Source organism: Salmo trutta, chromosome 23 (genome assembly GCF_901001165.1).
Source record: "Salmo trutta chromosome 23, fSalTru1.1, whole genome shotgun sequence".
Lineage (NCBI taxonomy): Eukaryota > Metazoa > Chordata > Actinopteri > Salmoniformes > Salmonidae > Salmo > Salmo trutta.
The window spans coordinates 35248643-35275972 of record NC_042979.1 but is presented as its reverse complement, the minus strand read 5'-3'; the positions used below and the strand labels follow the sequence as shown (position 1 = coordinate 35275972).

General features: G+C 41.5%; 2 protein-coding genes and 3 non-coding genes across 7 annotated transcripts; 1 reads left to right on the top strand and 4 right to left on the bottom strand.

Moving 5' to 3' along the window:
• Nucleotides 1–1087: 1087 nt before the first annotated feature.
• On the top strand, nucleotides 1088–17672 carry LOC115159898 (RING finger protein 122). 3 transcript variants are annotated; one of them, XM_029710006.1, is made up of 7 exons: nucleotides 1091–1379; nucleotides 1709–1883; nucleotides 3182–3371; nucleotides 14166–14211; nucleotides 14632–14673; nucleotides 14783–14865; nucleotides 16345–17672. In XM_029710006.1, exons 3-7 carry the CDS (start codon nucleotides 3262–3264, stop codon nucleotides 16457–16459), a joined length of 396 nt encoding a protein of 131 aa, XP_029565866.1. In that variant the 5' UTR covers nucleotides 1091–1379; nucleotides 1709–1883; nucleotides 3182–3261; the 3' UTR covers nucleotides 16460–17672. The 3 variants fall into 3 exon arrangements, with proteins under 3 accessions (XP_029565867.1, XP_029565866.1, XP_029565865.1); XM_029710007.1 differs by having other exon boundaries at nucleotides 1088–1883; nucleotides 14786–14865; XM_029710005.1 differs by having other exon boundaries at nucleotides 1091–1883.
• Nucleotides 17673–21558: 3886 nt separating this feature from the next.
• Nucleotides 21559–26911, bottom strand: ppiab (peptidylprolyl isomerase Ab (cyclophilin A)). Its single transcript, XM_029710003.1, has 5 exons — nucleotides 26749–26911; nucleotides 24260–24290; nucleotides 23475–23563; nucleotides 22844–23016; nucleotides 21559–22007 (listed from the first exon to the last, which is right to left on the bottom strand). The coding sequence occupies exons 1-5, from the start codon at nucleotides 26815–26817 to the stop codon at nucleotides 21875–21877; spliced, it is 495 nt and encodes a 164-aa protein (XP_029565863.1). The 5' UTR covers nucleotides 26818–26911; the 3' UTR covers nucleotides 21559–21874.
• On the bottom strand, nucleotides 22711–22792 carry LOC115160318 (small nucleolar RNA SNORD35). The gene has a single exon (XR_003869073.1). It is a non-coding gene; the product is annotated as a small nucleolar RNA SNORD35 (small nucleolar RNA).
• On the bottom strand, nucleotides 23253–23332 carry LOC115160319 (small nucleolar RNA SNORD35). The gene has a single exon (XR_003869074.1). It is a non-coding gene; the product is annotated as a small nucleolar RNA SNORD35 (small nucleolar RNA).
• On the bottom strand, nucleotides 24129–24210 carry LOC115160317 (small nucleolar RNA SNORD35). Its single transcript, XR_003869072.1, has one exon. It is a non-coding gene; the product is annotated as a small nucleolar RNA SNORD35 (small nucleolar RNA).
• Nucleotides 26912–27330: the final 419 nt, after the last annotated feature.

The following is a 27330-nucleotide window of genomic DNA, read 5'->3' as shown; positions in this document are numbered from 1 at the left end:
AACTGGCATATCGCAAACATCCTGATGACAGTTTTACATGTTGTTGGTGGTATTTGGGTTCCTCTTTCTGACATGTAGCAGACAGCAGTACAAGGCCATGGGTCATTTCCTGCTCATATACATAGTTGGGACTTGACAGCAGTGTTTGGTCTTCATTGTGGTTCAAGTTCTTAGATGGTTCATGAGATTGGTACAGAGATTGGTACAGAGATTGGTACATAGATTGGTACAGAGATTGGTACATAGATTGGTACAGAGATTGGTACAGAGATTGGTACATAGATTGGTACAGAGATTGGTACAGAGATTGGTACAGAGATTGGTACATAGATTGGTACATAGATTGGTACATAGATTGGTACAGAGATTGGTACAGAGATTGGTACATAGATTGGTACATAGATTGGTACATAGATTGGTACATAGTACAGCCACTGTGTGAGATGATGAAACATTGTCCACTAGTGAAAACTTTTTCACCTGGTGTAAAATGTTGTTGAACAGTATAAAATTGTATCTGTTTTATAGGTACACTACCGTTCAAAAGTTTGGGGTCACTTAGAAATGTCCTTGTTTTTGAAAGAAAAGCACATTTTTTGTCCATTAAAATAACATAAAATTGATCAGAAATACAGTGTAGACATTGTTAATGTTGTAAATGACTATTGTAGCTGGAAACGGCTGATTTTTTATTGAATATCTACACAGGCGTACAGAGGCCCATTATCAGCAACCATCACTCCTGTGTTCCAATGGCACGTTGTGTTAGCTAATCCAAGTTTATCATTTTAAAAGGCTAATTGATCATTAGAAAACCCTTTTGCAATTATGTTAGCACAGCTGAAAACGGTTGTACTGATTAAAGAAGCATTAAAACTGGCCTTTAGACTATTTGAGTATCTGGAGCATCAGCATTTGGTTCGATTACAGGCTCAAAATGGCCAGAAACAAATCACTTTCTTCTGAAACTTGTCAGTCTATTCTTGTTCTGAGAAATGAAGGCATTCCATGCAAGAAATTGCCAAGAAACTGAAGATCTCGAACAACGCTGTGTACTATGTTCAATATATGCATCATAATGCATAACATCAGCTTAGCAGCACTGAAAACAACGTACTGTCTGAACTTCAAGCTCCGTCTCAGATGTCTACGCGCCTCCACGCGTCTCTCTCATTGTGAAAGGGCGGGGGTGGAGAGAGGAGGCAAGAAAAAGGAATTGTTTCCAATCCTCGCATTTATCAACATCAGCAGCAATTGTAGCTGTAACGGTAATGATGTGTATGACGATACCAAGGCAGGACTTGTGTCCTTAGGATAATAACGACAGATGTAGAACCCTCAAGCCAAATTGTCTACAGATGCAACCCAGTACAGATGTGGTAAGATACGATACACATCACTCATCACTTGCATCTGCCTGTCAATTTTTTTTCGAAGTCTTTTTTTGTCTCACATTTAATATCTCATGGCAAGCCACTGGGCACAGACGTAAGTTCAAAGTGTAGTTTCGATTTACATTTGCTTGAGTTGTCAACTAACGTGAATTGAACGTGAAATCAACGGGAGAAAAGAAATTCCCTTAAGTTGTTGGCGTTTTGCAATTCTTGAAATGACGTGGAAATAACGTTGATTCATCCAGTTGTTGACCAGTGGGAAGAATTTGTTTTTTTAAAATCGTTTGTCTGTTTGGGGTGGGACATTGTAAAAGAGGGCCAGAGAGAGAGAAAGAAAAAGACAGAGAGAGAATAGTCCAGATGTGAGATGTGACGCGCTGCCGGACGAGCCAGACACGACGATCCAGTGTTGTTGATGAAGAATAGAAAATGTTCTACCATCGAGGGAAAGTCTGCCTGCGCTATTGATGGGCTTTTTCATTTCTAACGGTAAGCATTTAAGCATAAGGACACATTTGTTTCTCTGAACGTTTCTTGTTTTTCAAAAGATTTACTTAATCGCTGTGTGATATTGCATTGTTTTGATGGTCATGCAAGAAGAAGATTTATGAGCTGACACCATTTGACTTTTTTTAAATGAGAAACTGTATGATAATGCGCTATTTTAGCGGATAACACTAGGATTACTTGGATTCAGTATATATCATATTTTGTAATAAATTGGAACGTCGACGATACATATCCTCCGTTGATAAATACATTATAGGCTAAGATCATCATGACGTTATCATGTCATTGTCCCTTGGTGACTTGACGTCACCGTGAATGTGCAGTGTGCACAACTTAACTTTTGTTCTTGATATCCAAGTGTGTTTAGGACAAGAGTAAACTTTGTTCAGAATGATTATCTCCTTTATATTACACACACTTATACATTTATCTTCAGATACTCTTAGCAAAGAAACTGGATGAAGTGTTTCGAAATTAGTCTCATATCCAGTTTCAGTGACCCACACCAACATCTGCACATTAGAGTGTGCAGGCACACACACAGATACACACACACAAACACACACACCACAAACCTGCAGTGTGTGTGTGTGTGCATGCACACCCAAGGGGATTTTATACTCTGCCTGAGAGGTAATGCATAACGTTGACATTAATAGTGAACCCCTTCCTTATTTGGGTTAGAGGCTGAGTGCACCCCTGTGATCTCTGTTCTCTTAGCCAATGAACTGACCATGTGCCTCTTGACTAATAGAGCTTAGGCATGTAAACAGTGTCTGTAGCCAATGGCATGCCTGTGTCAGTATGTATGTGTGTGTGTGTAGGTTGTTGTACTTGCCTGACAATACCGCTAGAGGCATTCGTGCTGTCCAGTCTTACAGAGGACTAGGGCATCAGTAAGCCTATACATAGACAACAGTCAGAGATCTATGATCATTGTTCCTCCCCCAATCCTTACTAACCTTCCATTAGATACTAACTGACCTTTCATCAGTGTCTAGGGGCATGCTTATACCTTCAGAGTCTACATCCTGGCAGCTGCACAACAGCCAGACTGCATGACTTCCTGCTTTTACCAGGGCTTGTTGCCTGAACCCTCACCCACCAACAGAGACAGCCTGGGTTAGATACTGTTTCTGTGTGTGTGTGTGTGTGTGTGTGTGTGTGTGTGTGTGTGTGTGTGTGTGTGTGTGTGTCTGTGGTTTTGTGCTATGGTTACTGTATGTGCTTTTCTTTATTTGTGATGAACATAAAAAACAAAAGGTGTCTCCCTCCAGGGTGTATGTGTGTGTCTGGTTAACCGTCAGAGGTGAAGGATCAGAGGTCACAGCAGGTCGGAGGCTAGAGGTCAGGAGTCATGTCTACCGTGGCATTCCAGAACCTTCCTCTCAACATTTATATGGTCATCTTCGGGACCGGAGTCTTCGTCTTCGTACTGAGCCTCATCATCTGCTGCTACTTCATCAGGTAAACATATCCCTCCTATCTAGCTATCTTCACTGAACACAAATATAAACGCAACAATTGCAACATTTTTTAAAATTTTTATAAATATTTTATTTTTATTGAATATCCAAAACATACAATATACTTGCAGTGAATACGCTCAACAACTACACCACACCAGTCATCCAACAGACTCCCATTCAGAGCGACACACAGAAGCATCCAGGGTCAATGCCCTGCTCAAGGGCACGTCGACAGATCTCCCACAAGGCCAAAAACGGGGACCCAAACCCTCCAAGATCCCCCACAGTTCCCCAAACCCAAGAATTTTTTTAATAAAAAATTATAATAAATAAATAATAATACAAAATACAATTAATTCCATTCCCCACCCCCAAGAACCCCCCTATGCACAAACAACCAAGAAAATTAACTAAAGAGAAAAAAGAAAAAGACAAAGGAAAACAGAAAACAACAATGCAAAAAAACAAAGGACATCAAGGACAACTAAAATCATAACAGCAAGACCAACTGTATATGTTTGAGGGCATGTCTGGCACTATTTACATATGTTTGTGTCTGTGTATGTGTGTATTTGAATGGGAGTGTGTGTATATGCGGCAGGTAGCCTAGTGGTTAGAGCATTGGCCCAGTATCCGAAAGTTTGTTAGATCAAATCCCCGAGCTGACCAGGTAAAAATCTGTCCTTCTGCCCCTGAACAAGGCAGTTAACCCACTGTTCCTAGGCCGCCATTATAAATAAGAATTTGTTCTTAACTGACTTGCCTAGTTAAATGTAAAATATATATATGCATGTGTACAAACACCTGCATGGCCTCAGGCAAACTGGCATTAGCTGTAAAAATAACTGCCCCTCAGTGTTATTCAAACAAATGTTTTATTATGTTTTATTTTTAATTTATTTTTATACTTTTATCTTTGACCGTCATTCTATATTCCGCCCAGCAACTCCACTCCCACTTGTCTCCAATTCCACATCCCAACCCTCAGCTTCCCTCAGCCCATCCCACCTGTCTCTGCTGGCCACCCTCTTCGGATTTCTACGCAACATGTATCTTTCAACTATGCTGTGATGTTTAACATACGATTTCAGTCTATCTAATCGAATAGAATCCACAGATTGTGAGTTGAAGATAAATACTTTTACTACGAGTATTAGTATATTAGTAATTGACTGACCCGGTCTCTCCAGATCTCCTAACAGTCAATTACCCTAGTCAATTCTAGGGTCAATTTTGGATCAATGTTATGTATTTTTTGCCATTCCTGAACCTGAGACCAGAAACAGGCTACCTGAGGGCAATACCAAAATAAATGTTCCATTGATTCTGTATCCTCACCTCACAATCTGCAGAGCTTTGATGATTTTATGCCCCAAATATTCAACATTTTGTTGGTGGCAAGAATTCTATATAATAATTTTAGCTGAAAAGCACGAAGTCTTGAATCTTGCGTAATTTCTATATATCAACTCATAGACCCTGTACCATGGAATTGGTATATGAAAAATAGTTGGGAAGAGATTTTTGAATCTGTATGGCACAGTTGTCAACATCCTGGTCCTCAAATTAAACTGATATACTTTCCTATTTATGCTATTTTTATCCCTCTGCCAGTTTTGATACTTTAAATTGGGCAGACAGACCAGTTCCCTACCTCCTCACGCTGCCACCTGCCTCCTCCATTTTTGGGGTAATGCTGTAATCAATTGGTTGTACTCTTGGATTGAGCAGACCTTCCCATACAATTCTGATAACTCCATGAAAGACATAACTCTACCATTCCAATTTACAATATAATTTAAGAGCAAAATACCCATTTCAACCATCTTTCCCATAAATACAGGTATTTTATCAACCAGCACATTTGAGTTCAGCCATAATATTTGTTGTAATATTTGTCCTATCTTTTCAGGGGGATGAAATTGAAATTGTAGCCAGCTCTGCAATGCTTGTTTGAAAAAGAGAGATACTTTGAAAAAAGTATCATTTTCAATTAATCGAAAATGAGACATGGCAATCTGCACAAAGGCAAAAAGGCAATTTTTAAACAATGGATGAGCTTTTCTTAGTAATCTACCTGAGAACCATTTATTAATCTCAACCCACCCAATTTATATTCATTATATAGATAGGCATGCTTTATTTTGTCTGGTTTAGCGTCCCAGATAAAGCAAAATATTTTTTTAGTCATATGATTTGAAAAACAAATCATCAGGAGTAGGCAGCGCCATAAGTAAGTGAGTAAACTGAGATATGACTAAGGAGTTAATCAGGGCAATTTTTCCATAAATAGACAGGTATTTACCTCTCCATGGTTGCAGGATCTTGTCTATTTTTACAAGTTTTGTATTGAAATTCATTATGGAGAGCTTATTTATATATTTTGTGATATGAATACCAAGTATGTCTACTTCACCGTCAGCCCATTTTATAGGTAAACTGCAGGGTAATGTAAAAGTTGTATTTTTTAAAGATCCAATACGTATTTATTGTACACTTATCATAATTAGGTTTTAGTCCAGAGAGTCCAGAAAAGTTATCTAGATCTTCAATGAGACATTGCAGGGATCTAGCTTGCGGACTTAATATAAAAGTTGAGTCATCGGCATACATGCACACCTTTGTTTTTAAGCCTTGGATTTCTAATCCTCTAATGTTGTTATTAGATCTGATTTTAATAGCTAGCATTTCGATGGCCATAACGAATAGATATGGTGACAGTGGACACCCTTGATTAACCTGTTATGGATAGGGGGCAGTATTTTCACGGCTGGATAAAAAACGTACCCGATTTAATCTGATTATTACTCCTGCCCAGAAACTAGAATATGCATATAATTATTAGCTTTGGATAGAAAACACTCCAAAGTTTCTAAAACTGTTTGAATGGTGTCTGTGAGTATAACAGAACTCATTTGGCAGGCCAAAACATGAGAAGATTATGTTCAGGAAGTACCCTGTCTGACCATTTCTTCCCCTTGTTGATTCTCTCTATCCATTACAAAGGATTTCTGCTGTTACGTGACACTTCCTACGGCTTCCATGGGCCCACAGAGCCCGGGAAAAAGCTGAATGACGTAATTCAAAGCCCTGGCTGAAACACACGAGCGCTTTTGCTAAGTGGTCTATCAGAGGACAAAGGGCTTCATGCTCGTGCCCGAGTCGACCCCGTGTTTTATTTTCTTTCGGCTGTTTACCTAATTGCAGATTCCCGGTCGGGATATTATCGCTTTTTTACGAGAAAAATTGCATAAAAATTGACTTTAAACAGCGGTTGACATGCTTCGAAGTACGGTAATGAAATATTTAGAAATCTTTTGTCACGAAATGCGCCATGCGCACGACCGTTATTTACCATTGGGATAGTGTCTAGAACGCACGAACAAAACGTTGCTGATGGAACATAACTATGGATTATTTTGGACCAAACCTACATTTGTTATTGAAGTAGAAGTCCTGGGAGTGCATTCTGACGAAGAACAGGAAAGGTAATAACATTTTTGTTATAGTAAATCTGATTTTGGTGAGTGCTAAACTTGGTGGGTGTCTAAATAGCTAGCCCTGTGATGCCGGGCTATCTACTGAGAATATTGTAAAATGTGCTTTCACCGAAAAGCTATTTTAAAATCGGACATATCGAGTGCATAGAGGAGTTCTGTATCTATAATTCTTAAAATAATTGTTATGTTTTTTGTGAATGTTTATCGTGAGTAATTTAGTAAATTCACCGGAGGTTTGCGGGGGGTATGCTAGTTCTGAACGTCACATGCTAATGTAAAAAAGCTGTTTTTTGATATAAATATGAACTTGATTGAACAAAACATGCATGCATTGTATAACATAATGTCCTAGGGTTGTCATCTGATGAAGATCATCAAAGGTTAGTGCTGCATTTAGCTGTCTTCTGGGTTTTTGTGACATTATATGCTAGCTTGAAAAATGGGTGTCTGATTATTTCTGGCTGGGTACTCTGCTGACATAATCTAATGTTTTGCTTTCGCTGTAAAGCCTTTTTGAAATCGGACAGTGTGGTTAGATAAAGGAGCGTATTGTCTTTAAATAGCTGTAAAATAGTCATATGTTTGAAAAATGGAAGTTTTCGGATTTTAGAGGAATTTGTATTTCGCGCCACGCCCATCATTAGCGGAACATCTAGATGTAAGAGGTTTTAACTCCTCTTGACAATTCAAAACTCTGAGAAGTAGCCATTATTTACTATTTTACTCCTGAGGTTGCTATACATTACTTTTACCCATTTTATAAGACAATCACCGAAATTGAAAAAATCCTGGCATTTATAAATAAAATCCAGTCTTACTTTATCAAATTCCTTTTCAAAATCCGCTATAAATACCAGGCCTGGCTTCTTAGATGTTTCATGATCTATTATTTCTAGTAATCTCCAATGTATCGTCCACGTAAAAAACCTGTCTGATCAGGATGAACAATACCTGGTAAAACTTTTTTAATTCTGAGTGCTATGCATTTTACTAGTATTTTTGCATCACAACATTGAAGTGTAAGGGGCCTCCAGTTTTTTAAATAGACTGGATCTTTATATTTGCCATCTGAGTCTTGTTTTAATAATAGTGAAATCAGACCTTCCTGCTGAATACCTGACAGACTACCATTTCTATAGGAGTAGTTAAAACAATCTAACAATGGAGATTTTAGTATATAAAAAAAGGCATGATATACCTCTACCGATATGCCATCAAGCCCTGGGGTTTTTCCAGACTGAAAGGGTTTAATAGCCTCAAAAGGTTCTTCCTCTGTAATTTGGCCTTCGCACTGATCTTTCTGTACATTTGTTAATTTTAAATGTTTTATATTATTTGGAAAGAATTCATTAACGTAATCTTCATTCAGTGGGAGAAGATGAGACGGAAAAGAGAACATCTGCTTAAAATATTTAGTTTCCTCTTAAAATATAATTTGGAGAATCATAGATGACTCCGTCTTCAGTAACGGGTTTCTGCAAATTATTTTTGTTAGCGTTCCTTTGTTGGAGATTCAGGAAGATTTTTGTGCATTTTTCTCCATATTCCATCCAGTTTTCTTTATTTTTCTAATAGATTACATTAGATTGTTCTTGAATAAGTTCCTCAAGTGCTTTTTGTTTTTCCTCTCACTTATTTTGTATCTCTGTAGTATCATTTTTATTGCTATCTACCCGCACTATTAGTTCATGGATTTCCCTTGTTAGTCCTGTCTCTTTAACCAGAAGCTGCCTTTTTATTATTGATGAATATTGAATATAAGGACCTCTGAAGGTACATTTAAAGGTATCCCAAACAATAAAGGGATTTGCTGAACCTATATCGTACTGGAACAATTCAGTTATGAATTCTTTTGTCTTAGTTAAAAATAAGTTGTCCTCCAGTAAACTTTGATTAAATTTCCAATATCCCCGTCCACATGGAAATTCTATAAGAGTTATGTGAAGGCCAATTAGATGATGATCCGATCGCATTCTGTCTCCTATTAAAACTTTTTCAACCTTTGATGCAAGAGTGAAAAAGACAAGAAAGTAGTCAAGATGACTAGCTTGATTAAGTCTCCTGCATGTATATCTCACTAGGTCGGGTTTTTTAGTCTCCAAATATCCACTATTTCTAATATGTCCATAATATTTGTAATTTCCTTAAGGGCACGGTGATGATAGTTTGTAAAGTGATTTCCTTTATGGTCCATTGAGGTACTTAAAACTGTGTTATAGTCTCCCACCATAATGATTTGATCATTTGTTGCCTGTAAGTTCAATAAATTGGTATAAATATTTTCAAAGAAGTATGGATCATCCCGATTTGAACCATAGATTAATGAGCCAAATCTCTTTTTTTGTCCACTTTCATATTCAAAAAGATCCACCTTCCTTGCGACTCTTTCCTGACTATTTGCACATTCAGATTGACATTTCTGTTCATTAATATCATCACACCTTTTGAGTTCATTTGTCCATGACAGAAAATTATTTCACCACCACATTCCTTTTTCCACGCAACTTCATCTAAGGATGTAGAGTGAGTTTCCTGTAAACAGTATATGTTATATTCCTTTTCTTTTAGCCACGTAAAGACTGATCTTCTTTTTTTATAATCTGCTAACACATTACAATTATAACTGGCTATACTTATTTCACCCCTTACCATAACTAGATACTATTCTCAGTCTAAATTGACCATCATTAGTGTTTGTAAAGTTATTGCCATCAGAGGTATTATGACGGCCAAAACTAGAGCTTTCAAATGTCTGATATTTAGAATTCAAGAAATAGGTTCTAGCAATATTTGTTTTATTCCCTTGCCTGTTTGCCTGTGAGCCAATGCCACAGATGTTAGAAAATTGAGACAAGATATTATGTGTATAGTAAATCTGAGTAGGTTGATGTGTATGATATTGGATGTGATTTAGTGAGAGTGTGTACGATATATGTATAAGTGTAAAAATATAATGTGTGATGTCCAAATAAATAATAACTCTGCCAGTTTGCATGGTTGAGTGTCTATGTGTGTAACATGAGGTGCGTATAGCCTTAATATTCATGATGATAATTGTAATCCATATCGTATCACCATCATAGTTGCCTCATAATTACCTTTAATATCATTGAAAAACACATCCCAGCATTTCCATAGCAATTGACGTTTCACATGATCATGAAAGAGACCTTGCATTACTATAGAGACGGCTTCACTACAGTATAAATGTATCCCGTACAATATGTTATTATTCCCCAATGTCCCTATTCTTATATCTTCCCCTTGCTTGTTGTAAACATATATAAACATGTAGACAAAGACATAGAAAAGATAGACAACCAAGAAACATATTCAATTATAGAACAGTGCTCGACAATAAAGAGAGGGAAGAGAGTGAGAGAAGTGAGCGAGATCAAGTGTGTATGTATAAGTCCGTATGTGTAAGTGAGCATGTAATTGAGAACATGTATGTTCATATCCACATCATAGTGTTCAGATATTTTTACAGTTCCCATACTTTCTTTTTTCGTAACCTGAAGTCCCTGTAGAATTTAGTACAGCCAGGGTGTTATGGAGTTGTCTCGGAATAGCTGTCCATCTATAAAGAGTTTGTCCACAATGAGAAAGGCAGCTTACCCCTCTCCCTCTGATGCCTCTGCACAGGATACAGCCTCTTACGACGTTCGTTTATCTCCCGTGGAAATTGGTCATTGAGACTGAATTTGGTCCCTTTAAGCTCCCTTCATCTGCTTTTGATCAGCTCCTTTTGTTGGTAGTGTTCAAATTTTGCGATGATCGGTCGGGGACCCTTGGTCTTGTCGCTCCGAGCTCCAAGTCTGTGTACTCGGTGGAAAGCCACCTTGTTTACAGTCTCTAGAGAAAGTTTCAAGGCGGATTGCATAAACTCTCTGATTGCGCCCTCTGGATTTTTGGATGCGTCCTCAGGAATCCCAGAAAATATTAGATTTTCACACATGCTACAACTTTGTATGTCTAGTAGCGACTCCCTCATCACCCTGTTTTCCCTGAGTAGACAATCCATGTTGGAATCGTGGATTTTTACCTTGGCTGTGAGTGCCTTGTTCTCTCCTTGGAGCGTGAGAATTTCACTCTGGCTAAACGCCAAACTCCCCCTCAGCCCTGCTACCTCCTCACACAACTTTTACAGTGTTGCATGGATTCCATCCAGAGCACTGGCCACTACTTCAATGGTAAGTAAATCGTCCGTGTCTGTAGATGAATCAGTCTTTCTTTTTTTGTCGGGTTAGAGTTCTTTTGAGGTAGCTTGCTCATTCCATGTTGTATGTTGTTCCTCCATAGCGTAAAGCTGTTGGTACTCGTCGATTTCCCTCAGGATCTCCTTAGTATCCAGGTTGGCTCTTTGCTGCAACCAGTTGTTTACAAAAAGGTTTTAAAAATGTGTCTTTCCCACAATGACGACCTGTGTTTCTGTAGTACAGCCACCTAGCACTGTTGTTTGGTTAGTGGCGTTTCCTAGCTGTTAAAAGCTAACCGCGCCACGGAATCTACGCAAAAACAAGTTTTTATTTCAAATATTTTACTGAGTTACAGTTCATATAAGGAAATCAGTAAATTGAAATAAATTCAATAGGCCCTAATCTATGGATTTCACATGACTGGGAATACAGATATGCATCTGTTGATCACAGATACCTTAAAAAAAAAGGTAGTGGCGTGGATCAGAAAACCAGTCAGTTTCTGGTGTTACCACCATTTGCCTCATTCAGCGTGACACATCTCCTTCACATAGAGTTGATTGTGGCCTGTGGAATGTTGTCCCACTCCTCTTCAATGGCTGTGCGATGTTTCTGGATATTGGCGAGAACTGGAACATGCTGTCGTACACATCGTTCCAGAGCATCCCAAACATGCTCAAATGGTGACATGTCTGGTGAGTACGCAGGCCATGGAAGAACTGGGACATTTTCAGTTTCCAGGAATTGTGTACAGATCCTTGCGACATGGGGCTGTGCATTATCATGCGTACATGAGGTGATGGCGGGTGGATGAATGGCACGACAATGGGTTTCAGGATTTCGTCACGGTATTTCTATGCATTCAAATTGCCATTGGTAAAATGCAATCGTGTTTGTTATCCATTGCTTATGCCTGCTCATACCATAACCCCACCTCCACCATGGGCCACTCTGTTCACAACGCTAACATCAGCAAACCGCTCGCCCACACGACGCCATACACACTGCCATCTGGCCCGTACATTTGAAACCAGGATTCATCCTTGAAGAGCACACTTCTCCAGCGTGCCAGTGGCCATCGAATGTGATTATTTTCCCACTGAATTCGGTTACTCAGGTCAAGACCCTGGTGAGGACAACGTGCACACAGATGAGCTTCCCTGAGACCATTTCTGACAGTTTGTACAGAAATTCTTCAGTTGTGCAAACCCACGGTTTCATCAGCTGTCCGGGTGCCTGGTCTCAGACGATCCCGCAGGTGAAGAAGCCGGATTTGGAGGTCCTGGGCTGGCGTGGTTACACGTGGTCTGCGGTTGTGAAGCCGGTTGGACGTACTGCCAAATTCTCTAAAACGACGTTGGAGGTGGATTATGGTAGAGAAATTAACATTCAGTTCTCTGGTAAAAGCTCTGGTCAAGATTCCTACAGTCAGTATGCCAATTTCACACTTCCTCAAAAGTTGAGACATTTGTGGCATTGTGTTGTGTGACAAAATTGCCCATTTTTGAATGCCCCCCAGCACAAGGTGAAACTGTGTAAAGATCATGCTGTTTAATCAGCTTCTTGATGTGCCACACCTGTCAGGTGAATGGATTATCTTGGCAAAAGATAAATGCTCACTAACAGGTATGTAAACACATTTGTGCACAACATTTGAGAGAAATACACTTTTTGTGCATATGGAAAATGTCTGGGATCATTTATTTCAGCTCATGAAACATGGGACAAACACTTTACATGTTGCGTTTATATTTTTGTTTAGTCTCTCTTTCTCTATTTATCATTCTATTTATCGTTCTATCATTCTGTCTTTTGGAACCCTTTTGTTTAAGAGTGTGGTGGTGGCTGCATCATGTTATGGGTATGCTTGTAAGTATTAAGGACTGGAGAGTTTTTCCGGATAAAAAAAAATCAATGGAATGGAGCTAAGCACAGGCAAAAACCTTGACCTGGTTCAGTCTGCTTTTCACCAGAGACTGGGAAATGAATTCACCTTTCAGCAGGACAGTAACCTAAAACACAAGGCCAGTGAACAAAACTCTCAATTTAAACAATTTAAAATTCAGGCTGTAACAAAATGTAGAAAAAGTCATGGGGTTTGAATAATTTCTGAAGGCACTGTAAGTGATGGGACCTGAGTTATGAGAATACATCTATGGATGTGAGTGTGTGTGAGAGAGACTGTTATTACTGTTACTGTGACTAAGGTTTCTCTAAAAAGGTCCTCAGAATTGGGTCCAGGCTATTGTTGGCATGGGAGATCCCCTTCTGACCCCTTCCTCACCCCTCCCTTGGTTTCCTCTGTCCTTAAGTATTTCCCAGCTCAAACAATAAGTTGCAAATGCTTATCAGCATGGTTTGACCCTGAGTCTATTTAAGGCTTCAGGCAGCAGCCTCAGGCTGGAACTAAAAGTATGGTGTGGTGTGTTTCTCTTGTGACAAAGAGGATATATGACAGTGGTAGCTGGAGACTGCTCTGGTGTCTGAAGAGCTCTCGAGACTTTTATTTAAAACATTTTCTTTATTTTACTAGGCAAGTCCGTTAAGAACAAATTCTTATTTTCAATGAAGGCCTAGGAACAGTGGGTTAACTGCCTTGTTCAGTGGCAGAACGACAGATTTGTACCTTGTCAGCTCAGGGATTCAATCTTGCAACCTTTCGGTTACTAGTCCAACACTCTAACCAGTAGGCTACCTGTGAACAACACAGCACTGTGTCCAGGGTATGACCCTCTCTGCTCCACAATGTGGTCCTTTCACCGTGGCAGAGAGGAGAGGAAAGGGGGCCCATTGAAACTGAGTGAGTGTGGGCCTTTTTACTAAGATTTATCTGTTGGATAAACACGTAGTAGCATATATGGTAATTTGTACACAGAATTAATGAAAAAATATTGAACTTGGTCAATCCCAAATCTGAGATGACAAATATCATCATAACTATCCCTATGTATATTGCTCTGGTTGGAAGCTGCCAGTGTCAGCGGATGTCACTCAAACAGGTTGACTCAGATGGCTGGTGTGTGTGTGTGTCCATCTTCTCACTCAGTTGTACTAACAGTCTCTCCTCTCATCCTGCTCTCTCCTCCCACCCAGTAAACTGAGGCACCAGGCCCAACGAGGGAGGTTTGGATATAAAGCGGTAAGCCATATCACAACAACACAGCGATAGGATGTCACATTACTGCAGTGTCTTCTGAAAGTCAGTCATGTTCAGCACATTGCATGTATAACACAGTTACATCATCACATCTTTGCATACAAACTCAGGGTCCATTCCAAATCACCTTTAGTGCAGTCGTGCTGTGCACATTTTCAGAAGCACCTGGAGAAGTGTTTAACATCTCAGGAATGCATTAGAGAAATCTATTGTAACTGCAATGAAGACAGCCTGGAATGCCATCTCAATTCTCATTGTGTCTCAGGCCCCCTAGTGATGAGTGCAGAAACATCCAAATTATATTTTAGTCATCAAACATCCCTTCATCTTTTGAACTAAAAATGTGTTTCATTCTATGTTTGTCTCGCAATTCTAGCTCTAATCAATTATGCTTTTTCACAGGTGGTGTTCAAAGGGGATACAAAGAAACTCAATCTACACGGGGTTAGTTCTGTCACCTGTTTAGTCCCTCTCTCTCTGTCTCGCTCTCTCTCATCCCCTGGTTAATTTTTCTCTCTCCCCATTGCTCTCCCTCCCCTTCTCTCAATCACAGCAGACATGTGCGGTGTGCTTGGAGGACTTCAGAGTGAAAGATGAGCTAGGAGTGTTGCCATGCCAACATGCCTTTCACCGGAGGCAAGTGTCACCTCACCACACACTAAGCAGATATAAATGATGTGCCTGTGTGTGTGTGTTACTGGGGTGTTGCTTGTCCTACAGGTGCCTGGTGACATTGCTAGAGATGTTGTGTGTGGTGTGTTTTATGCAGTGTGTGTGTGTTTGCATGCGTACATACCCAGTACCTAATCATTCAAGGGTTTTTCTTTATTTTTTACTATTTTCTACATTGTAGAACAATAGCGAAGACATCAAAACTATGAAGTAACACATATGGAATCATGTAGTAACCAAAAAAAGTGTTAAATCAAAATATATTGATCATGTAGTAACCAAAAAAGTGTTAAACAAATCAAAATATATTTTAGATTCTTCAAAATAGCCACCATTTGCCTTGATGACAGCTTTGCACACTCTTGGCATGCTCTCAACCATCTTCACCTGGAATGCTTTTCCAATAGTCTTGAAGGAGTTCCCACATATGCTGAGCACTTGTTGGCTGCTTTTCCTTCACTCTGCGGTCCAACTCATCCCAAAACATCTCAATTGGGTTGAGGTCGGGTGATTGTAGAGGCCAGGTCATCTGATGCAGCACTCCATCACTCTCCTTCTTGGTCAAATAGCCCTTACACAGCCTGGAGGTGTGTTGGGTCATTATCCTGTTGATAAACAAATGATAGTCCCACTAAGCCCAAACCAGATGAGATGGTGTATCGCTGCATGATGCTGTGGTAGCCATGCTGGTTAAGTGTCCCTTGAATTCTAAATAAATCACAGACAGTGTCACCAGCAAAGCACCCCCACACCATCACACCTCCTCCTCCATGCTTCACTGTGGGAAACACACATGCAGAGATCATCCGTTCACCTACTCTATGTTTCACAAAGACACGGCGGTTGGAACCAAAAATCTAAAATTTGGACTCATCAGACCAAAGGACAGATTTCCACCGGTCAAATGTCCATTTATTTGGGCGGCAATTTCTGAGACTGGTAACTCTAATGAACTTATCCTCTGCAGCAGAGGTAACTCTGGGTCTTCCTTTCCTGTGGCGGTCCTCATGAGAGACAGTTTCATCATTGCGCTTGATGGTTTTTGCGACTGTGCTTTAAGAAACTTTCAAAGTTCTTAATGTTCCGTATTGACTGACCTTCATGTCTTAAAGTAATGATGGACTGTCGTTTCTCTTTGCTAATTTGAGCTGATCTTGACATAATATGGACTTGGTCTTTTACCAAATAGGGCTATCTTCTGTATACCACCCCTACCTTGTCACAACACAACTGGCTCAAACACATTAAGAAGGCAAACCCGTTAATTGAAATGTGTTCCAGGTGACTACCTCATGAAGCTGGTTGAGAGAATGCCAAGAGTGTGCAAAGCTGTCAGCAAGGCAAAGGGTGGCTACTTTGAAGAATCTAAAATATATATATTTGTTTAACACTTTTTTGCTTACTACATGATTCCATGTACTGACTTGTTGCTTGCCCCTGCAGATGCCTGGTGAAGTGGCTGGAGGTGCGCTGTGTGTGTCCCATGTGTAACAAGCACATCGCTGGGCCACCTGAACAACGCCACAGCCTGGGCACACTGCTGGATGAACTGGTGTAGTGGGGTTGCTATGCCGATACAGCTGGAAATGAGTGGTGTAGCAAGATGCTATGACGATGCAGCTGGAAAGGACTGGTGTAGGATGTTGCTATGGTGGTACGACCGGAACAGACTGGTTTAGAGGTTCCGGAACGGACTATACATTGCTGAAGCAAAATGACCTGACAATCTGTTATTAGGGACCAGTGGCGAAACCACATGACACCATAACTATAGGGAAACATAGCTTCAGACTTCACACACTCATGTATTGATAAGGAGATGGGACACATGGGCAGCAGGTAGCCTAGCAGTTAGAGTGTTGGGCCAGGTTGCTTGTTTGAATCCCCGAGCTGACAAGGTGTAAATCTGTCGACGTGCCCTTGAGAAAGGCACTTAACCCTAATTGCTCCAGGGTCGCTGTTGATAACGGCAGACCCTGGCAGTGACCCCACTCTCTGAGGGTGTCTCAGGGAGAGTTGGGATATGCAAAAAACAAATGAAATAGGACAGATATAAGCACCCACCAAATTATTACCATTATGGGTACTGTAGTATGTCATGCTACACCTGTAGAATCAGTAATTTAATGACTGACTGCCCGAGCCTATAGAGTACGCACTCCACCAGCGTGCACACTTTTCAACAGACTTCTTCATGGAGAATGGATTCACAAAGCCACAAAATCTGGGACTAAAACGCCGCTCTCAACCCTCAGTCACTGTCTGGAAGAGGGGCTACCTGTGAAAAGAGGACTTGAGATAACTCAAGGGCTGTATTGCTGAACGCCCAGATAGAAATATATGATGTAGAACAGACATGCCTTTCTGAAATCTGGAGTGAGGAATCGTGTCAGCTCTATTCATGGCATATCTATCTGCAATGTCCAGTATGTTACAGCCTGGGGATGATGACATACAGGTATCATTATTGTGATGCCAGGTGTGTGTGCGTGTCTGTGTGTCTGTCAGGTCTGCATCCTGCTTATATTAAGTGGGTGTGACATACACTCCTGTTATGAACTGTAGGAGGGACCAACAACTACATTTTTTTATCCTGACTAGTATTTCCTTGCCAAACAAGCCTTTCCAGTTAATTATATGTAAAGTGAAGGGAGATTTGGAACCATTCCTTTGTGGTAACGTGTACTGAAGCTCAGGCACTGCCCAATGGCAGTACAATATCTGCTTTTGTAAATATGAAAAATACAATGTGTCCTGTTTTGATCCATGTCCAACCGTGTTTGTGCTGTGTGAACGAACAAGTCTTTTTTCTTGAATTGACAATCGCAAAGCGAACAAAAGCAACAATATCGTCAGAACTGACAAGCAAATCTGTTAGGGGTTAAAATCATATTTGTGATTAGAAAGCTCTTTACTTCCGTCCTCTCTACCATGCCCAGATAGTGAGTCGTACCTTCCTGTAGCTACCAGCAGTGTCACTAGAGGATAGTCCCATTGATGCAGACGGTGGCCTGTATGAGTCATGTCTTTCCTGGGTTTTTAGGTCAGAACACTACGCACCAGAAATCAATGAATATGACTGTTTCCAAAATGGCCCCCTATTCCCATGGTGCAGTAGAAATAATTGCCATTTCAGACACAGCCCAGGTCTTGAGGTAGGCTACATCACTTTCTGACCATGCTGAAGACGACAGAAGCAGATCACTTTTCAAACGTAATGATTTGAACTATTTGACCTAACCTTTACTCTTAAACTCACTCCTAAACCCAAACCTTGATTGAAAAATAGATGGCTCAATATGGACAGTTTGGTTCTTTCTACCATGGTCATCAAGCGATTACCTAATTCCTGAGGGTTAATAAGGGACAAACAAAACTCGAGCTATAAGTCAATAGGCCCAGTAATATGATCCTCTGAAACAAATAAAATAATCTAGATGAAGTTGATCAATAGTGAGCTATAGACTACAGGAGCTTCACATCTCACATTACAATGACAGAATATACCGACTTGGGTAAAACTTGACTTGTCACACAGCATCATAACACGTTATGACAGTCTTAACTTGTCATAACCAGTTATAATATAGTCATAACACTGTCATGACACATATTTAGACCTGCTATGATATACATTGCGTTATTTTATGGCTGGTTATGAGACATACATAAGCATGTAAAAACCAACATAACCTACCACAGTAGTTATTTTATGGCTGGTTATGAGACCTACATATAGCGCCTTCAGAAAGTATTCAGACCCCTTGACTTTTTCCACATTTTGTACGTTACAGCCGTGTTTTAAAATGTATTAAATAAATGTGTTTCCTCAGCAATCTATACACAATACCCCATAATGACAAAGCGAAAAACATTTATTTTTTGGGGCAAATTTATTTAAAACAAACAAAAAAACCTTAACGTATTCAGCCCCTAAGCTATTAGAGTTGAAATTGAGCTCAGGTGCATCTTGTTTCCATTGATCATCCATGAGATGTGTCTACAACTTGATTGGAGTCCACCTGTGGTAAATTCAATTGATTGGACATGATTTGGAAAGGCACACACCTGTCTATATAAGGTTGCACAGTTGACCGTGCATGTCAGAGAAAAAGCCATGAGGTCAAAGGAATTGTCCGTAGAGCTCCAAGAGTATTGTGTTGAGGCCCAGATCTGAGGAAGGGTACCAAAAAATGTGTGCAGCATTGAAGGTCACCAAGAACACAGTGGCCTCCCTCATTCTTAAATGGAAAATGTTTGGAACCACCTGGTGGTCACTCTGACAGAGCTCTAGAGTACCTCTGTGGAGATGGGAGAACCTTCCAGAATGACAACCATCTCTGCAGCACTTCACCAATCAGGCCTTTATGGTAGAGTGGCCAGACGGAAACCACTCCTCAGTAAAAGTCAAATGAAAGCCCACTTGGAGTTTGCCAAAAGGCACCTAAACAAGATTCTCTGGTCTGATGAAACCAAGATTTAACTCTGGCCTGAATGCCAAGCGCCACGTCTGGAGGAAACCGGGCACCATCCCTACGGTGAAGCATGGTGGTGGCAGTTTTATGCTGTGGGGATGTTTTTCAGCAGAAGGGACTGTGAGACTAGTCAGGATTGAGGCAAAGATGAATGGAGCAAAGTACAGAGAGATCCTTGATGAAAACCTGCTCCAGAGCGCTGGGGACCTCTGAGGTGAAGGTTCACATTCCAACAGGACAATGACCCTAAGCACACAGCCAAAACAACACGAGTGGCTTCGGGACAAGTCTCTGAATGTCCTTGAGTGGCCCAGCCAGAGCCCGGACTTGAACCCTATCAAACATCTCTGGAAACCTGAAAATAGCTGTGCAGCAACGCTCCCTTGCCAACCTGACAGAGCTTAAGAGGATCTGCACAGAAGAATGGGAGAAACTCCCCAAATACAGGTGTGCCAAGCTTGTAGCACAATACTCGATGCTGTAATTGCTGCCAAACGTGCTTCAAAGTACTGAGTAGAGTCTGAATACTTATGTCGTGATATTTCAGCAACAATTTCTAAAGAGCTGTTTTTGCTTTGTCATTATGGGGTATTGTGTGTAGATTGATGAAAACTATTGAATCAGTTTTAGGATAAGGATGTAACGTAACAAAATGCGGAAAAAGTCAAGGGTCTGAATACTTTAAGGCACTGTGTCAAAACACTCCATTACACCATAGCCTACATGTCAACATTGTTATATGAAATGTATTAAATTACCATTGTAATTGTGCACATTGATGTCAGACATGCAACTACCCCAATGCGCTCTTGCTGATGACTGGGACAAATGGACAAGCTCTTTTATGAATATGGCCATATTGCTTGACGTGTCAATAGAATTTTGTTAGTCCAAGTAGTAACACAGGACAGTCAACGCTTCGACAGTGTGTATTTTCTAGTTATTTAAAATATATACATTCATTACAAAAGGACTTAAGCTTTAAAACAAGGAAACTTCTTGGCAGGTAAAAAAAGAAAATGGAATGGTGTTTGACACTTACGTAGGTGCCATAACCAACCATAAAATAAACATTCAACAGGTATATGGGTCGAGACACTGGGTGGCAAGTAGTGTTACCTTGACAGTGACAGGCTGACCAACTATGTGAAGTTCCTAAATGTGCAATGCCTGCGATAACCAAATAACAGTATTGAAACAGAACTGAGAAATCTTATCGTTGGCTTGTAGTCAAGCTTCTTTGTCATCTACTGAAGTCTGTCAGTAGTGGAAAAGCTGCAGGGGTGTCTGTGGGTAACCATGTGCTTACCATTCAATACCAACTCACATTCCCAGCCCAGTCAAAAGCAGGTTTTATTTCCACACTGAAAATGGTGGTAATGCCCATTTGGTGTACGAGGCGTTTAATGATTAAAATGTCAGTCCATTTGTCTCACCAGGAAGCAATTTTGAGAGTTCCAAACCTGCCAATAACAGGTTGTTCCCCTCCCCACTGACCGTCCTAGCGAAATACTTACTTGATAAATTCTTTCGCTAGGCTTTGTTTGACCATTTACATTGAAAACAAATCACAGTAATGTACTTATTTGTGAAATGAGTAGTGAAGCTCTGCATTGGACCTTTAAAGCATAGCACCAAATAGTAAGACTAGGCTCATCGAGGTAAAAGGTGTGAATCGCATAAAAGCAAAAATCGTCAGCAATTTTAGCCTACAGGTTTGAGTAAATGTCCCCTAGACAAAGGTACTTGTCCAACAAAGTCTGCTGGGTGAGTAAAAGAGCAAAGCAGTTGAAGTGAAACAGATGTGCTGTATTGGTGGAGCATGATTTGACACTGGCTCAATCCAGGTCACCTAATCCTGTGGACCGGGCCAGAAACATGAGGGCCGCAGTAGCTCATGGGTCCATGTACCCACAGCCATAACCCGGTTACTATTAATTATATTGTTTAAAGAACCATTTCAGAATTTGTAGATGTTAACTGGGTTATACACCCAGCCAGGGAAGCATGCAGGAGTAACATGCTTATTTTATTTTTTTAAATCTCATTTGAGCTGGTTGTTGAATAGCTTAATTCACATTCACATTACCAGAAAGAAACCCACTACCACAGCAAATACTGACCACTTGTATGTAGTGCCATATACCAACACACTTCAAATTCACACATCCACTCTTTTGCAGTCAGTTAAGGAGTCTTCTGCCACTTTATTCTGATTTTGTTCAACAAAAGTGGTCCACATGGGACAATTCAAAATGCAAAATAAAGGCAAGCCACAAATGAAACAAGTTCAGACACAGGACAAACCGTTCCCTAAGGGAGAGGAATGGTAAAAAAACTAATCTCAATATTAGGGAATATTGTTGATTGTGGGGGAGGGGAGATAAAGGGGAAGTAAGGAGAGGTTGATGCTTAGAGCTGCATGGAGGGAACAAGGGAGGAAAGGCTCAAAGCTGGGTGAAGGGATGGTGTGAAGGAGGGGTGAAAGGGAGGGATGCTCAGAGCTCTCCGCAGTCAGCGATGGCGACCTTGGCGGAACACTTGCCACTACTGGAACCCTTCTTCTCCATGCTAGCGATGATGTTGAGGCCCTCGACCACCTTGCCAAACACAACGTGCTTGCCGTTCAGCCTACAGAGGGAAAGAGGTAAGAGTCAGTGGGTACCAATGCTGAGAGGTTATGGCAGTGTTCTTCCTCGACCAAGACAGGATTCCTGAGGTTTAAGGCAAACAGACAATGTTAGTAGCCATAGGGCTGTGACAAATATGGACTCTGGGGTAACAATTGTCTGGCAAAGGTAATTGTATAAACACTCAAAATAGACATTCTCTTGCCCTTCTCCCTGGCATGTTACCCTAGCAGTGGGAACTACAGCAGGACCAGGGCTAATGGCTAAGCTATAATGCCCTGAATTTGGTAAAAATTAACATATTAAAAAGGTTATTTTTGTCATCCATAATGACCGGTAACACCATTATACAGTTACCATAACAGCCCTACTGCTTGGTGAACATTCAGGCCAGTGGTGCGCTGCCCTGAAGGACACTACAGCGTGCTGCCAGTGTGGCTACATCACAGGTTCGGAGGAAGCATCTTGCCTGTCTGATCATTGGTGTTTGTCACCAGTCACGTCAGAGCATTAGGCCGTTTACACAGGCAGCCCAATTCGCAACTTCCTTCCACCAATTGGTCTTTTGACCTATTCCTTTCAGATCTGATCGTCAAAAAACAATTAGTGAAAAAAATCTGAATCCGTCTGCCTGTTTGGACAGCGCGAGTAGTGCACGCATGCATCAGAGGCACCATTAAAGGGGCTGAGGAGTGTTGGAAGGTTGGACTGCATCAGTTGTTGCCATCAGGCAGTGTCGTCACAACCACAAGGCTTGGAAGACCATCGTGAGAAACATCACTTGCAGAATGTAAATGTGCATTAAATTTCTACTGCGTGTGCGCATGCGTGCCTCACCAGTCAGTGTTAGCAGTGCAGATAAAGAACTGGGACCCGTTGGTGTTAGGGCCAGCGTTGGCCATGGACAGACAGCCCATGCCTGTGTGCTTCAGGGTGAAGTTCTCGTCAGCAAACTTGTTGCCGTAGATGGACTTGCCCCCAGTTCCATTGTGGTTGGTGAAGTCGCCGCCCTGAAGGTAGGCAAAGTAATTAACATTGTCACATGCCCTGAACACACTTACAAGCCCTTTCCCAACAATGCAGTTAAAAACATAATTTTGCAAAAAAAAAGAAATCGTAACATAACGAGATTATGTAGGTTAGGCTATGAGGACAGATTCAGTGAGATCATGGCCATTCATTTGTATAACTCCCTTTTTTAATCATGCCACTGGAAAGGGTCCTGTTTTCTAAAAAAAACTTTGTTGGAACTGCATCAGTGTTGCCATTTGGCAGCGTCGTCATAACCACAAGGTTTGGAAGACCATTGTGAGGAAAACAGCTGCAGAGAACCTGTGTAAATCAGTCAATTAAACATATGGTGGGTGGAGTACAGCCTGGTCGCAGCTGTCAGCTATGATCAGACCCTGTATTCAGAAAGCATCTCAGAATACACCTTGATTTAGGTTAAGGTCACACCCCTGCTCACCTGGCACATGAAACCTGGGATGATGCGATGGAAGCTGGAGCCCTTGTAGCCAAACCCCTTGTCCCCAGTGCACAGGACACGGAAGTTCTCTGGGGGAAAACAGGAAACGTACGATCAGTGACTGTGCATAGCAGCTTAAAGGCATAAAGGCTGCATCAAGTCAAAATGCAGGGGGTTCTGTGACTGATCATTGAAATATCAATAACCGGAAAGGTTGGTTTCAAGTACACTTGCTTTATATCTTTGAAACAGATTTGACGTACAAGTCAAGGCTTTTTTGGGGTGATAAAGCATTGCAGCTACACGAGTTACTGAATAGTAGAATCATTGAGTCAAACAGATTGGCCCATATGTTTGACATCACTAGAATATGGTCGCTAACTAACCACATGTGCATCACAACCCCAGTCTGCTGCAGAGGAAGCAAATAGGCCATGTCTGCAGGGCTTAGTTCAGTCTGTCAAACAGGCCACGAGGACTAACAATAGGCAGGGGCCCCACTGCCTAGTAAACCCATTCACAGCGGGCCACAATGCTACTGCTTACTTATTGGAAGCAGACCTGCCCTTTTCAATTTACATGCATCAGCAGTTCATTGTATCTGGGCGGCATGACAGAGGCACTTTTGGAAGGGGCTGAGGAGTGTTGGAAGGTTGGACTGCATCAGTTGTTGCCATTAGGCATTGTCGTCACAACCACAAGGCTTGGAAGACCATCGTGAGAAACATCATTTGCAGAGAATGGATGAATTATTCAGGAAATTTCAATCATTGAAGCCATCTTACCTGCAGTCTTGGGGACAACATCAGCAAAAAGCTGCAAGAAAAGACATGGCTTTTCATTAGCATACAATCAAGAGCAAACAGCATGCAGAAAGAGCCTTTGACACTTCGAACAACATGAGGGTAAGGCAGGGTTGGAAGGGAAAGACTTAAAGCTTTGACTACAGGAACCTAGGCAGACATGGGCGAGACACCTTTGGTTCAAGGTGTTGTGTTCCAGACTCAGTCCGTTAAGATCCACCAGAACTCCCATGTGAGAACAATAAGACTGGCGTTACACCGAGGTCAAGCTACAGAAGCTGTTCATTTCCAACCTATCATGTGACAGTCCGGGGCAACAGACTAGCAACTGGCCACCACAGCTTCAGGCAATGTCAGAATTCCACCACATGAGCAGTGTGCACCATCTCATTTTGCCTTATACAATACAAGTGCTCACATTACACTATCAGCTAACCACACACGGTAAAAGTTTGAATTAAATGATACTGTTCCTTAAGGCACTAATCTAGGATGAGTTTACACATTTTGAATGCATTAGGAGGGATGGGAAGAGATGTGTCTAGGGGCCAGTTACACTATATTATATTCCTGGCAAGTGTCAACATCTGAAGTGATAACAGCAACATAGAGGCCCCTTCACAACATGCCTTGCTGGGAGTGCCCCTGCATGGACCACCATGCGCCAGCCTACACAGCAGCTCTCCTCCCCACTTCCCTCCCTTCTAGCCCCAGACACACCCACATCTGGAGCTAGTACTTTTCCACTCAGGAACAAGTTCAATGCAGAAAAGGGAAGTCACCAGTTAACACAGCCACAAAGTCAGTGCCTAAACCCCACCCATTTCTAATGCTTGATTTTTACAACCTAAACCCACCACTAACCTTGTCCAACCTTACATTAGGAACAAAGCGCAAATGTTTGTTTTAATGAATCTATCATAGACCATTGACTGATAAGGCCAACCCACTCCACTGCTGGAGCTGACCAATGCTCTAGGACCAAGTGGCCAAGCACCATGGAGGCTTATCTAAGGGCAGTTGTGGCTAAATGATCCCGAATCTGATTGACTGAAATCTACCGGGCTTGCTGGCTACCTTGTTTAGTTTGGCAAGCACCAACAGACCAAGGCCTGTTGCTGGCATGGCCTCTGCGTCAAACAATGGAGTCCGTTACACGGACACGTGCTCCCTCCCACAGGACGACAAAGGTTGGGAAACCAAATTGTACAAAAGGCTGCAAAAGTCAACTTCACAAAAATCGCCACTATAGTCACTTTTGCCGTTTGGAAGGTTGTTGAATCTGATCAAGGAATTGCATTTTATTCTCCTGGATTTCGCTGAGGCCTTGCGGGTGGACAAGCGTGTCTTCATGTCCACGTGCTCCTGGAAGGGGCAACAAAATGCACGCGTGCAATCTGGTGCCAACACTGCACCTACAACTTCAGTCAACGAAATCTGGATTTGTAATAAATTGTAACGTAAAACGAGATCTCATTGTGAAATTAATGTGCACTGGGGATATGCAGGGGCCTTGGGCACCAGGGCCTTGTGTCTGAATGGAACACAATTACTTAACAGTCGCAATGACAATAGCAGCGATATTTTACCACATGGCCAGATGACTGAACGTCTGGCATTTAGCAAAATACAGCTTACTTAATAACGATGAATAGTGATTCCCATCCGATGGGCTGCGGTTATACTGAGGGCGCATAGGACACTCCTTGGGCCATTAGCAAATATGGCTGGTAGACAGCATTAATGCATCAATCTAAATGTATTCCAATTTTAACGATTGTACGTAATCAAAGCATGGGCTGCGGTGAGTGCTTTTTGGTACGTTTGTTCCCTTCCAAACCTGCATCCCCTCATTTCTCAAAATGGCATCTGGCGCGACGAAACGGGGATGCTGAAAATGGCGACCGGCTAAAATTGCATGTGCGGCGACTAGCTAGCTACAGCACATAACCTAGCTAGTTATGTTAATCAAACCAACGCAATTACAACATTTACGTTCACATGTCTAAGACTGGAGTAACATGTGAATAAGTTACCGAAAGCGATGGACATATTTTACACCACCATGGCAAGTGTTTCAAACTCTGCTTTCAGAAAGAAATGCGATTTAGTTAGAGTACCGGTATGGAAATGCAACACATACAGCGTTAAAGGCCAGTCAACGCTAACAGCAAACCACAATCAATTGACAATTTAAAAATGTAAGCAAATCAAGCGAGGTAAGTTAGTGTTCGTTAAGTACGAGAAGAGTTACGCTTTCAATGAACCTAAAGTTTAATTGTTCGTAAAGTAGCTAACGTTATTCAACATGTTAGAGGAGCACGTGGACCCCGTCTGACAGCATCCCGGGTGCAGTCACCTACCCGGCAGCGAGTTAGAATAAACCGAACGAGAAATTAACAATTATTTTAAAGGTTCAGTAGAGCAGAAAGTTAATTGACTCCAAAAAGCCGACTTGCTTTACTCCTTACCTCCATTTCAATCCTTCCGGCGGGGGTATCGCCGATAGTGATGTCGAAGTAAACTCTGGGGTTAGGCATGTTTGGGATTAAACTTTTATTTTTTTGTGAAACTACACGAGTGCAGACAGTAGATACAGGACGGTGCCGCAGCTGAATCGGAACGGAAATGCTGCCGTTTACACGAGATATATATGCGCACCAAGGGAAGCCCCCGGAGGCAATGAGAACCAATAAGAAGACTGGGGCTGCTGAGTGACATCGGTTTTAACCAATTAAAGGTCTTGTGGGTGAATAAATTAGAACAATTGTCACTTCCCCTGCACGCCCGTTTGATCAGCAAGGTTTAGGGGACGGACTAGTGATTTACATCTGGATTGGCCCATTGTGGTTCGTACATATGACGATATCGCATTCTGCCCAATGCGCTGCCAGGGGAAGTGTGGGTGTGTTCTGGCGGTGGCGCGTTCGTGGATTCCAGGGCGTCTCCTGCGGAATAAAATCGCCATTATGGCTCAAATATAAACGTCAGTTATCAATGGATCTGTATGGTGCAACGGGTCGGGAATGGCCTGTTTCTCTCGATCACCGCTG